The sequence below is a fragment of the Verticillium dahliae genome, genomic scaffold, assembly GCF_000150675.1.
Source record: "Verticillium dahliae VdLs.17 supercont1.8 genomic scaffold, whole genome shotgun sequence".
Taxonomy (NCBI): Eukaryota; Fungi; Ascomycota; class Sordariomycetes; order Glomerellales; family Plectosphaerellaceae; genus Verticillium; species Verticillium dahliae.
Window position 1 is genome coordinate 1219239 of NW_009276927.1, and position 13403 is coordinate 1232641.

A 13403-nucleotide genomic window follows, 5' to 3' on the forward strand; every position below is an offset into this window, starting at 1 on the left:
AGGGAAGAATCTAAATACAAACTGGGTGCGCGAAGACGCGTTATATCTTCTTTAATATAGAAGATTCGAGAATCAACTCGATGGCGCTGTGGAGAAGAATTCGGGCTTGGCGGCAGAGCCGCCAGCCAAGTGGGCCTGACCCGTTACAGACGAGGCCTAGAAGCCGTTGGCGTGACTTTCATTCTCAGATTACAGCCACTGTAGGGTCCTATGGGCATTTTGGTGAGCCCCCTTTCTCCCGCAGCGCTCGTGTGAAGCCGTCAAAGTCATTGCTAGGCAAGTTACTTACAGAAAGAAGACTTTAAAAAGACAGTAAAGGGGGTCGAGTCCACTATTGCAACACTTCCGAGGAGTATCAATGAGGCATATGAGCGAATTCTTAATAAGACCAAGGAAGATTCGATGGTTCGGAAAGCCTTGAGTATTATCTTAGCAGCGAGCCGGCCGCTAACCCTCTCGGAAATGAACGTTGCTGTGAATATAGACGCTAAATTACAGTCTATTCACGACCTCGACTTAGAGGATGACGAGGACTTCAAGACGCGTCTCAGATCTTGGTGTGGATTGTTCATCTCAATCCATCAAGGCAGTATTTATTTCCTTCACCAAACAGCTCGCGAGTTTCTCCTCACAGATTTGGCATCGCCCACAACTGTTTCGTCAGAGCTGCACTGGCACCACTCTATCACTACCCAAGACGCGCACGCTGTTCTTGCAGAGCTCTGCGTGCTCTACCTGAACTTCTTTAACTCCAACGTTAGTCTACCTACAGAGGCGAATGAGGAAGCCGGCCACTCTGTCGATAGACACGCCTTCTTAGATTACTCGGCCCAAACTTGGGGCGCTCACTTCCGTGAGGCTGGTATAAACGATGATGCTGCCATTATACCTTTCGCTCTGAGAATTTGTGATCCGGAATCGAAGAGCTATTTAGTATGGTTTAGAATTTATTGGAAGACTACAAGTATGGAGACTACTGAGTATTTTACAGATCTCATGGTCACGTCTTACTATGGCCATCATGTGGTCGTCAACCTGCTGCTCGAGAAGGGGGCCGACGTCGAGGCCAAGGACAGCGGGTATAATCGGACGCCGCTCTCGTGGGCGGCCGAGAAGGGGCGCGACGCTGTCGTCAAGCTGCTACTCGAGAAGGGTGCCGACGTTGAGGCCAAGGACAGCGGGTATCGAACGCCGCTCTCGCGGGCCGCCGGTAATGGGCGTGCGGCCGTCGTCAAGCTGCTGCTTGAGAAGGGCGCTGACGTCGAGACTAAGGACGGCAGGTATGATCATCGGACGCCGCTCTCGCGGGCTGCTGATAATGGGCACGAGGCCATCGTCAAGCTGCTGCTCGAGAAGGGCGCCAACATCGAGGCCAAGGACGGATTGGGTCAGACGCCGCTATGGCGGGCCGCCGAGTGTGGGCACGAGGCCGTCGTCAAGCTGCTGCTCGTTGAGAAGGGTGCTAGCGTTACAGTTGCAACTAAAGACGGGCGGACGCCATTGCATTTGGCATCACGAAATGGACACATCGAGGTGGTCAAGCTGTTGCTAACAACACAAGTTCACGATGATCGTGATTCTTGCCTCATTTTGTGAACGAGCGACTTGATATTGACAGGCACCAGTAACTGCCCCTGATCTAGCGGTATGATATCTAGCTTGTATTGAGCAAGCTGTTCTCCATTTGAAGCAGCTTCAGGGAGACAGCAGGCAGCGCTGCTAGAAGACCCGGGTTTAAACCCCGGGCGGGTCATCTTTTTTTCTCCTTTTTACCCCTTGATATGGCGTCCCGTGGCGACATGAGGCAGGAAGGAGATCGCTGCTAGCAATTTTGCTTGCCAAGCCCTGGACCCCTGTTCAGCTTGCAATTCATTCAAGGCAATTCAATTCAAGCCAATCCCGGGCTTTACTGCTCAAGGCAATCCAAGTTGAAGGGTCGACTTGGATTGAATTGAATGCGTGTAGCGCTGGCACATCCTGGTAGATTAGAGTGAGGTTGAACAAGCACTGAGAAATGAGACCGGGGCTACCAGACTCTTCTAGAGATTGTCATTGAATAGCTCCATACAAAAGCCCATAGAGATCTTGATTATGTCTTATCAATTCCCCTGCTTGTACGCAAACGGATGTTTTTCTTCTCCGCGTGGTTGGGGTCCTTGATTTGGTCGCTATAATTAGATGAGATAATAAGGAAACTAGTCTATTCTAAATGACGGCAATGACGAAGACTGAATAATACAAGATAAGAAAGGTAACTTGACACTAATTGGCCCATAGGTAGGTCTCATTCCATCCAGCTTTTGAAGTTTAAGCAATTCGCTTCATAAACTCACCAGCTTTCAAGGCGCACTTCTTTGCTTCTTCGATGAATCCTATCCTGGCTCCCATCATGATTACGTCGTGAGGGGCGTCGTCCTCGACGTAAAAGTCCACCTCGGTCCCAGCACCCCGGAAGCCCTGGACGAATCGCACGTTGTCGTCATAAAACACCTCTTTACCGCAAGTCTGGACCCAGACCGGCGCTTCGATGTGGAATGGGCTCCGCACTGGAGAAATGTAAGGGTCCTCCGCTGATACGGCCCCAAATCCGGTCAAGGCTTCGGCGCCCCAGTTGGCGAGGGAGCTGTGGAGGTAATCTGTAGAGTAATTGCGGTGGCTTTCCATGTTGTGAGGGTCCAGGGCGGAGGCCACTTCGACCAATGGGGACCAAAGCAGGGCCGCCTTGGGCCAGGGAAGTCCGGTTTGGGGCCCGTGATTTGCGATGTACCTGAGCATGGCGATTGCGAGGTTTGCGCCGGCTGAGTCGCCGCTAAAAACGATATTCGACGCAGAGATTCCGACATCGTTTAGTAGGTATGAATATGCCGAAAGAGCATCTTGGAGCGCCGCAGGGAACCGGCCACCTGGGTTGTTGGAAAGTCTGTACTGAGGCGTGAAGACGTGCGTACAGGGCGTATTCTGCAACAGGTTCTCGGCGATGAAGCCTGTATCCGCGTCTCGTCCGTCGCCCATGACGTAGGCGCCTCCATGGAAGTGCAAGACAACGAGTAGGCCTTTTTGCTGCCCTACAGGAGCTGGTGTCCAGGTGCCGCCTATTTCCGCTGGCCTGATCTCAGCGTCATCTGCGGGGCCTGTGATCTGAGCCTCTTTCGCGGGAGGGATGAGGACGAATCTGTCGCCTTCTGAACCGGGCTGGAGGGAGAGCGGAGCTGGCGAGCGTAGGGCGCACAGATGTCGGAGGAAGACGTCTTTAACAAGCTGAACAGAGGCCGCCTTTCGAAAGGACCATGATGGATCCGGCCTTAGTCCCCGGAAGATACCAGAGGCCACGGCGTAAGTTAGCGACAGGAGAGTTGCGGGTACGATGAAAAGAAGGTAGAGGATCTTTAAGGGCTGCTTCGACCACGGAGACGGCATTTTGCTTGGCTAGTATCTAGCGAACAGGTATTGATTAGAAGGGTCGGAGAGAAGCAAGATACGAGAAGAGAGTTGAGTTGATGAGTAGGATGGGCATGACCAAATCCAAAAGATGGGATCGTATAACATATATAGTCTCACCACGATATATGCAAACAGGTGTTGACGAAGTGTTAGTTAGGGACGCACCGACTTTAGGTTTCTGCTAACACCGATTTGTAATCCCTTCAACATACTATGCTTCATGCGATGGTAGAGCTCTGGCTAGCGCTAACTCAAACCAGCTCGCACTCGGAGGTTACCCCGAACTCCGCATTTGACAAATGCAGTAACTACAAAGATCAGGGAGCCGGCGCGGCATTGCAGACGATGATTGTTCAGCAAGGTGTTGTTCATTTTGGCTCCACCGGAGTAGGTTAGAGCAATGCAAATGTCTCGGCTTTCTCGGATCAATCTACAATCTACCTCGTTATCGCATTAAGCTTCGCGTCGGAAACTTATTATTAGCGCCATTGATGTCGGGCTTGTTTCTTGGATCATTTTGGCGCGGAGCTTGGAGTTGGGGTCCCATTCCTCGAGGAGATAGGTGTCGAGCGGGTTATGTTCTGTCAGTCTACGATCTTATTAACGAGTGAGTCGCTATTACAGAACCCGGCGAAGCGCTTCTCTGAAATGGTCTCAAAATGGTCGACTTCCTGTTGCTAAAGAAGGATATGTCTAACACTAAGCTTTGAAAACATGCCTTTCTATTGGCTACGGGTGGTTTTTTTCGGGCTTGTCCCTTACACGATATGGCAAGCAGACATCAAACGCTGTGTCGTATAACAATACTAATATAATAGACGAAGGGAAAGATATTGTAGTATTTGAAGTGCACGGAAGAGAGTCGACATGCCATGATTCAGATTTGCCGGAGCGGTAGACGGTAATCCTCCCGAGAACAAGTCTCAGAGGAGGACTGGATGAGATCTCGATAGCATTAGCTTAGTAAGGTTTTGGAGCCCACTGAATGAACGATTACACAGCACTTCATAAATGGAAGGAGCTTGTGAGAGTGAGTGTGAATACACTACCTACTAAGTGGGTTGGAACTAAGTTAGCCAGGAATGGTCGGCAAGAGGTCGGCCAGCGTTATGTCCGAATTCGCCAGGGCTAAGAATTCCCATTACATCAGACCGGATGGCTAGCCGTCCTAGGTTAGCACTCCACTTAACGCTAATAAATACTCACGATCCATTGGATTAACCATCACTTCCCTTTCACGCGGGTCGGACGGTTGTTTGGGCTAGAAAGACAATAACCGACATCACGGTATTTATCTAGCACGTAAGAAAATTCGGCTGCTAAGTCTCATCAGTTGATAGATGTGATATATACCTCTGACGTATCTGACACTATCCAACATATACAGGCTAAGGGCCTAACATGGAGCTGCAACACTACGGAGTATCGCCCGCACCAACTCACCCTCCCCCGTACTAGCTGAAAGGTTATTTAGGTTGCGAGATGGGTCCGGATGGGTTACCACGAATAGCTAGTCTCCATAAGCCTATCTCAACTTCTCCGTAAAGGCTTGAAAATGCAAGGTCACAAGTGCTGTTTCGACCAGTGGAACATAATCATCCCATAATCACTGCTAAAACTCGCTAGCATCGTGATTGTCATGGTGGCACCATCAGATGTAATATGCAAGTACCAAACCTTATTGTAGTCCCGCCTGAGGCGGTGGGTTGGCTTAATGAGCATAACCTTGACCTTCCTCTACCCAAACGATGCCGATGCGACGCACGACCTTGAATACTACAAGAATTTCCATATGCCCCTCATGCAGAAGCACTGGGCCAAGTACGGCCTCAAGAGGTGGACCGTTTCCGAGTTGTTGCCGAATACAGACGGGTCACCGGTCCCGTATGTATTCTATGGAGTGATTGAGCTGGAAAGCGCCGAGCAGTTGCAGGCTGCATTTGCAGACGCCGCTGGAGACGAGATGGCGAATGATGTGAAGAACTATACTAGCGTCAAACCCGCTGTACTCGTGGGAAAGATTGTGCGCGACGTCCAGCTCTAGCGGACAGAGCACGTCGACTAGAATAGTCCTGTCATCGGGCGCAATTGGCTAAATATCTCGACTACTCACAATCGGATGATAGTACGATCAAATATGTAGAGTGGTAGCACACCTACTCCAAGGTTGAAAATATCATTTGTTCGACTGTCAAAAGCGGGGGTGGCAAGGGCCTCGAATTGAGAGCTCAGGCTGTATTCTGTCTACGTCAGATCAGCTGTCAAGTCCCTCTCGCTCCATAGAAATCGAGCTTTGAGGGTTGCCACCTCAGTTAGGTGACTCGCCTACGAGTCAATTCTTCGTGTTAAGTATCACCCTGGTCCCGGCTACCCCGACAACAGCTGCAACCAGACCCAAATGTGTCATTTTCGGGCCGAACTTAATATGGCGCTTATGATGCATTTCTATCGGGGGTAATCTTAACTCCGGCGGCCAATCCGGCGAACATGTGCTTCCTTGCGAACCTATGCCACTTATGCCACTAGGCCCGGCGTTCGGAACTTTGAGACATGCGTTGCCCCATTAGTTTCAGCTCGAAGACTAAAATATTTTATAATTACAATCTTTAAATGCTAGTTAATAAATGTGATTTAAATAGTAATTAATAATTAATGATTAATAATTAAATAACGTACATGATAAGCGAGTGGCGCAAACAAGCGAGTGGCGCGCAACACCACAACCAGGCGACTATCACCCCCAATAAGTCGACCAAAACACCTGGAATCAATTGAAATCAATCGGAATCGCCTTCCTCAGACAATTTCACTACTATCTGACAACTTCGTGCGTTATGTCCTGTCTTGCCGCAGACACCACAGCGCCGTTCCTTCACCTTTGTCCTCGACTTGCGACCGCTACTTTGTCTCTTTTCCTGCCTCACCTGCGCATCCACCTCCTTCTGGGCCTGGATATCCTGTCCCTCAGATAGCGTCATGCTCCCTCCCTTTCGGAGACGTGACTTTTTGGCCCTTCGACGCCGGCTGAGTATCTCATTCTCCTCTCGAAGGATCCGGTTCTCAGACTTGAGCAGGGCAATCTGATGCATGATTCCCCGCGCCCCCTTCGAAAGCCGGTCGACAGCTTCATAAATAGATGTCGGCGAGCTATTCTGATGACGGGAGATTCGGCCCTTGATGAAATCCGTCTGAGAGCTCGCTTCAGTCGGGTTGTTTGGCGTCTTAGAAACCCAAGGTTCAGGCGTTCCACGACCCCGCTCCACAGGTGTCGGCGTCCGTGGCTTTACATCCAGTCGGGAAATCACGGCTTCAGGGTCAATCGGAGCAAGTCCTGCGCCTCGAAAACCTCCCTGGATGTTCCTTTCCGTCATTGCCTCCTGGAATGCCGCGAAAAATGCGGGAAAGAAGTCCTCCTTGGTGATGTGGCTTGTACCGGCCCTCATCTTCTTCTCGATTTGCCGTCCATACGCTTGCTTGAGCGGGCCAAAACAGCCAACATCCAGAGGTTGGAGTATATGAGAAGAGTGAGGAGGCATACAGAGCGTGACGATGTTGTTCTCCTTGCAGTAGAGTTCGAAGTCCGTCGAGTGGTGACTTTCGTGGCCGTCCAGGATGAGGAGGCGATATTTGCCTGAAGAGCGCGGTTTGGTGTGCCTGTCAAAATGCCGAATCCATTCCAGCCCTCTCTCATTAGTGGTCCAGCCGTTGTCAGACGTGGAGATCACCCAGTCTCGCGGTAGAGCGCTGTTCTCGTACCAGGTCGAGAGGTGGTATTTGCCAGAAACGATGATGTATGGGGGGACCGTCCAGCCTTGGGAATTGACGCCCTGGATCACGGTAACCCATTCCCGATTTCCAGGCTGGGCTAATTTCGTGTTGGAACGCCTGCCTGCACTGGTGACGACCATGCCTGTCGAGATGATGCCCATCATAAAGCCGGTCTCGTCGAAGTTGTAGATATCCGACTCCGCGACGCCGTACTTCGCGATTGTATTCCGTACAAGCGCAAACCAGCCAAGAATGATCTCCGGATCTTCACACCGGGCCCTCTTGTAGTCGTATCTGCGAAAGAAACGCGTCCGGAGCTGCGGTTGTCGCTTTACGAAGTTAGAGGCCCAGCGCTTCCCGACGCTGGGCGCGTCGCGCTCGGCGAGCAGTCGATTGGCCATATCTTCCACTCCACGAAGCCGCGGAGGGAACGATCGCGCATCTAGGTCCAGGACATATTGAACAATTGTCATTTCCTCCAGATCTGTCAAATTCCGCGATTTGGGCGTGGTATCGCGTCGTGAGGACCGGCCGTTGAGCCGGCGACGAAGTGTCGTTTCCGGGACGCTGTAGATTCTAGCTGAAGCTCGGACCTTGAGATTTGGGTCATTCTGGATAGCCCGAATGGCTAGGATCAATTGGCTCTCTTGGGTTCCTGACTCCATTGTTTGTAGTAGAGAAAAGCGCGTTTGAATGGGGAAAGTCGCGTAGTCGCGGTCCCGTGCGCCACTCGCTTGTTTGCGCCACTCGCTTATCATGTACGTTAGCCCGCAGCTAAAACTGCCCATCTAAGGCTGCATCTGGTTGCCTTCCTGCAGTTCGCCTGCACATACAACGTTCGCTACTTGCTCCCGTCTCTGGTCTGCCACTCAGGTCTTGAGGATGTCCGCCTATTTCTCACTCTCAATGGAGACGTTTGGTCAGCAGAGCCCAGCGCCACCCCCAGACACGGTACCTATTGATTCGTCCTCATCGAGAACTGCGTCTCTTCTCGTCACAGCCCCGCCACCTTCTCTAGCCACTGAGGATTATGGCTCGGACTTCAGCACCGGGGAAGAGACCGTGGTTGGGGAAGATCGATTTACCAAGAATACCCCAGCGGCAGTCGTTGATACCATTGGCTGCTCGTTCAAGTCGAGAGGTACGTTGCAAGATCCATTTCGCGTCTGTAATTTTGCCTCAGTCAGCCTTGTTATCTTTGGCTGGTCAATGTCTGACGTTTATCTGTGTGCCAGTTCTTTCAACCCTAACGTCGATGTGCTGCTTTTATCCACAAAACGATGCCGACGATGAGCCCTATTTTCAGTGCCAGGGACGGACAACTCCTCCACAGTGGAAGCTCGACGATCTTGCCTCGGCACACGGGTCCAGTCATGGATTCCCGAATCAATGGTCAGGCCCTTCGGAGACAACGATCTCATCGTCTACTCCAAGGCCCGATTCAGGAATCTATCTGACTGCAAGAGAGGACTCATCATCGCAAGTGAGCATCACTTCCGCGGCCACGGCTCCGTCCTTTGTGAAAGAAAGCCGCACAATCGAGCATATGAAGTTTTTGGTTTACAAGGACAGCATGTATGCCATGACGTGTTCTGCATTGCACAGATCAGTACTTATGCCACAACAGGTTCCGCATTGACGAAGAAGCGAAAGGAAACGAGACAACGATGTTGGTTTATTGAAGAGCCCATGCTTTGACTGAGGCCTACCATCATCACAGGCATCTCTTCCTCACGGACATGGACGAGGAAAGACTCTTGCCCGTGGAGGCCACTAATGTCAAGAACATACTGGACGTTGGTACCGGCACGGGTGACTGGGCGCTGTGAGGTCCTCTTCCCTCTTCTAAGTGCTCCGTACTGACTTTGGTAGGGACGTGGCTGATGCCAACCCCACAGCAACAGTCATTGGCACAGATGTAGCGCCCATCCAACGTACCAGGCAACCCAGCAACGCAATATTCTATGTCGATGACGCCAATGAACCTGATTGGGCCTGGGATGGTCGTTTCGACTTTGTCCATGTGCGAGGTCTGAATGGCGGGATCAAGAGTTGGACAGCGACACTTCGGGCAGCAGCCTCTTGCTTGCATGTTGGAGGATTAATTGAGATTTCCGACATGGTCTGGCGTCCATCAAGCCCTCCGATTCCTGGCAGCGTTTGGTTTGACTGGGACAAGATGTTCAAAGTCCTTACGGATGCCAACGGTCTCGACGTTGACTTGTACGAGAATAACCGTGCCCAGGGTGAGCTAGAGAAGCTTGGCCTAGAGTTTCTGTTTTATTCCAGCCGCAAGCATTCGGTCGGATACAAAACACACATTTACGATGATCGCAGCGTTCTCGTTTGCGCTGTTGAGCAGATGAAAGGAGTCTTGGCCCTGGCCATGGAGGTTGTGCCTTGGTATGCGAACCTAGGCGCCCTGATGCACCGATTGGAGACGGAAATCTTCGACAAGGGGATCGTAATCGAAGTGTAAGTCTGGAACTCCTCCGAATATCGCAGATTGAACCTGTATGTCTGACCTGGCAGATGATAGACTCAAAGTCGTTGCCCGAAAGCCTGCTGTGCAGTGATTTAGGCTAATCGAAGGAGACTGACGATGGTCTCGCGTTCTAGTAATGGCATGCGTGTCTTCTTTATTGTATTTAATACAATCTGTACCATAAACTGCATTATACTGAAAGGTCAGCTGAGCCAGCTGGTGCGCGCACCAAGAGTCTGAAGCCTTCGGTTGGGCACAGCCCTTTGCTCAAGCTCGGGACGAGAACCTTGCTTTCATGTATAATTACCTTGATAAGAGTTCAAGATACCTATTCGGGCGAACCTCTCGATGAAGGTGGCAAAGCAGTGTTGGGATTGCGTGGCAGCTGCTGCCATCTTTAAATTTTCCTTGGAGCGGCGATTGAAGAACCCCCAGTAATCCGCTTTCTTTTCATGCCACTGGTGGGTCATGGTGTCGCCACGGACTCGACTGCAGAGAGGGCCTCAACATCAAAAGCCCATTTTCCCGGTGTGGCACCTTCGGTTGCAGATCTTCCGTCTAAGTGAATGGTGTATCATTCCAGGATGATAAGTCTGCCGTGTGATCCACTGTCATCTATAAGATCAAGGTCCTGCCGTCGACTTCAGGGAAAACACATCCCCTCAACATGGATGCGTGTTCCATCGTGCCAAAGAACGCCAATCGAAAATATGCCTCCCAACCACTTGTACGACTACGTCATTCTCAGCGATGATGCCTTTCTCTTGTGTTCCACGTTCATGATGCCTTCTCCACGCTCCGGGAACTATTTCCCACCCCCGCATGACCTGCATCACTGGATTGACAGCAAAGTCTGCGCAAAAGAGGATGTTGCGTCTTTTCGAGCTGAGATCATCCATGGTGGTAAGAAAATCAAGACGTGCGTTGCTTCATCTATGCAAGCGGTCATGGAAGGAAGGACGCTGACAAGACACAGGTCTGTAAGAATCTGGACGACGGTTGAGGAGTGTGTTGCGACAAAAAACATCTTCGCGTGGCAGCCAACATTATGGCGAATTGGGCCATGGGCGAATTCTTGGCGCAGGAAGGCGCCAGTGTTTTCCAAGGATTAACATCACAGGACTATGTCATAAATTCAGGACTTTATCCGACTACGGGAAATTTCACGAGGCTCTCCGCAAACCCACATCTAATTCCGGAGGATACCCTCCCAGCACTAGGCGTCAAGACGCCTGACGGTCGCACAGTGGGGTTTTTTGCACTGGTGAGCTACCCGTTGGTTTTGGATCCGGCGGAAGGTGCGCACACGGGGAGTGCAAAGCCCGCGATGCACGGCGCATAAGTTGTGTTGAGGATGGGGTGGCTGATGACGGGCTCGAAGTCCCGCGTTCTGGTTCCATCACCTGTGTTTCCTTAAGCTATATCTGATAGAAAAGCGAAAATATGAATTCACCAGATGCCTTCTTGGGCCTGTTGATATGCGACGCGCGAGTTGAGACTGCCCTTCGGTAAGGCCTCGGCATGCATGTCATTCGAGAGTATGGGCCTATGCTTTTCCAGACTTTTGTAATACGTCGTCATATGCAGTAAGGTTCTCAGTGCCGCAGAGCTCGTATGGTCTCGCTGAAAGATACCGAGAACTGCATTGAAGTTCGGCGACTTTCACTGGTCACCATCTCATGTAGGCACCAGCGGCAGGGAATACCCTCGACATGCAAGCGGTGTAGGTGAACCGCCATCCAAACCAGATACCGGCGAGAGTTCAAGCAGGGGAAGGGAATGGGCTGGGCTATAAATGCCTGTACTTCCCCCATCGGAGGTGATTGACCTCTGTCTCCCTCAACCAAGATCTATCTCATCGGAATACTGCTCAAAATCAAAGACAATGACCATCAAGCTGAACGAACCGCCCGAAGATGCCTCCAAATGGGTTTGCTGTCAGGTAAGTTCTATACTCATGCTGAACCAATCACGTCTCATGATATCGCAGAACTGTCTGCCCGGAAACGAGCTGGAGAAAAAGATTTGCAAGCAATGCGAACACAATCAATGTCACGAGTGTTACTGGGTGGATGAGAACGCAGTTTGGGTTGCGAGATGTGGAAAAGATCTGGATGAAAATGGAAAGGAGGTTGAGGGCTGGATATCAGAAGACGATGGAGACTACAGATGAGGCGGCGACAGTCAAACAAAAGCATGATACTGTAGATTTCGATTGTTGAGAGAATATGAGGATACCCTGCGTGTCATTCCTGTTAAGCTGCGGGGATTGAAGGATCCTACACCGACGAAACCCCTTGTGTAGGGTCACGCTTTGGACTGGGCATGACCACAGAAGAATTTTCGAGTAAGGGCGGGATACTGTGAAGCGTGTACCTGCCAGGATGCATCAGACCGCATGAGGCATGAGATCAAGGGCGGAGCCACCCCGAATCTGCTGGGCTACTCTAAAGACAGATCTGTGCGTAGGCAAAAAGTAGGACATAAGAGAGGCCAGAGAGGCCACGAAGACGCAGAGATCATCAACGACTTGACGTCTACTCATACACCCACCCACTGCAGACTACAGATTGCCCGTTCTTCACTCGTTGCTTGCCGAAACAAGTGTGATAGTACCGTAGTCATTGGTTGCTCATTCATCTGACTTTCGATCCCAGAGTATTTATTAGTTCCTTGAAAGCCACTCCCACCCACTGACACAGGCTCCCAGCATTTACTCAAGTCAAGGCACTCAAAAGGCCCGCCAACCTGCTCCCTCTTGTTTGTCTTGTCCTTGCACTGCTATATCAGGCATCGAAAAGATGGAAAGGCACGGACGGGCTGGGGAGGCATCCGAACCTGAATCCCACCCCATAAAGGAGAGCCGGGATACGTCGAACTCAACGTCTTCTAAGAACATCCTAGGAAACGAAATCACCGCAATCGGCTTGTCACAGGTTGAAGAAGTCCCCAACAGCGGTGTTTTGCGGGTGGGTAGAGGTGACACCTGTACAGTGTACCAAGTCGGACGACAGGTCGGTTTGGGGACCTTCAGTGCTGTTTACGAAGGCCTCAGACTCTTGGACCACAAGCAAGTGGCCATCAAATTCGTAAGTGAAGCTCTGCCGCGCACCCCGATGACTAGAGACATTCAGCTTATATAGCTACAGGAAGTCGGCAATTCCTCTTTCTCTCAGCTTCAGGCGGAATCCCGGACCTATAAAAGCCTCAAAGGATGGAGTAAGGCCCTTTTCTCAAACCTGAACCCACCGAATGGCTCACAGTTGCCAACAGATAGAGCTCCCGACGTAGTCTTCTTCGGGGACCACGGGCGGAGTAGACTTCTGGTCATGGACTTACTCGGACCTTCTCTGGAAGATTTGCTCGATTATTGCGGACGAAGGTTTACAATTGAGACCGTCGTTATGATTGGCGTACAGCTAGTACACAAAAGCACCTGAAAGTTCTGTCGAACCCAGCTGACTTTTCGTTAGATCACGATACTGGAAGAATTGCACGACAGGGACTTCATACATCGGGACATCAAAGCAGAGAACTTTGTGATCCAAGGCGGGACAGAGAGGCCTAATTTCGCGCGAGCAATCGACTTTGCCACGGCGAAAAGTACCGAAGCGGCAACCCCCCAAGGCACATTATGTATCGCGAGGGAAGCCAATTCATTGGAACGGCACGATACGCCAGCATCAACACGCATATGGGATGCGAACAG

General features: G+C 51.1%; 5 protein-coding genes across 5 annotated transcripts; 4 read left to right on the top strand and 1 right to left on the bottom strand.

The window, feature by feature from the left end:
* Positions 1-462: 462 nt before the first annotated feature.
* On the top strand, positions 463-1596 carry VDAG_04918 (ankyrin repeat domain-containing protein; the record flags this gene model as incomplete). The annotated part of the gene is made up of 2 exons (XM_009654522.1): positions 463-544; positions 614-1596. 2 exons carry the CDS (start codon positions 463-465, stop codon positions 1594-1596), a joined length of 1065 nt encoding a protein of 354 aa, XP_009652817.1.
* Positions 1597-2176: 580 nt separating this feature from the next.
* On the bottom strand, positions 2177-3508 carry VDAG_04919 (alpha/beta hydrolase fold-3). The gene is made up of 2 exons (XM_009654523.1): positions 2768-3508; positions 2177-2570 (listed from the first exon to the last, which is right to left on the bottom strand). The coding sequence occupies exons 1-2, from the start codon at positions 3415-3417 to the stop codon at positions 2495-2497; spliced, it is 726 nt and encodes a 241-aa protein (XP_009652818.1). The 5' UTR covers positions 3418-3508; the 3' UTR covers positions 2177-2494.
* Positions 3509-5155: 1647 nt separating this feature from the next.
* VDAG_04920 (uncharacterized protein) lies at positions 5156-5485 on the top strand (the record flags this gene model as incomplete). Its single annotated transcript, XM_009654524.1, has 1 exon — positions 5156-5485. One exon carries the CDS (start codon positions 5156-5158, stop codon positions 5483-5485), a length of 330 nt encoding a protein of 109 aa, XP_009652819.1.
* A 2544-nt stretch (positions 5486-8029) lies between these two features.
* On the top strand, positions 8030-10033 carry VDAG_04921 (uncharacterized protein). The gene is made up of 6 exons (XM_009654525.1): positions 8030-8350; positions 8445-8784; positions 8837-8878; positions 8930-9034; positions 9082-9684; positions 9749-10033. Exons 1-6 carry the CDS (start codon positions 8092-8094, stop codon positions 9783-9785), a joined length of 1386 nt encoding a protein of 461 aa, XP_009652820.1. The 5' UTR covers positions 8030-8091; the 3' UTR covers positions 9786-10033.
* A 2462-nt stretch (positions 10034-12495) lies between these two features.
* On the top strand, positions 12496-13134 carry VDAG_04922 (casein kinase I; the record flags this gene model as incomplete). Its single annotated transcript, XM_009654526.1, has 2 exons — positions 12496-12783; positions 12844-13134. The coding sequence occupies 2 exons, from the start codon at positions 12496-12498 to the stop codon at positions 13132-13134; spliced, it is 579 nt and encodes a 192-aa protein (XP_009652821.1).
* Positions 13135-13403: the final 269 nt, after the last annotated feature.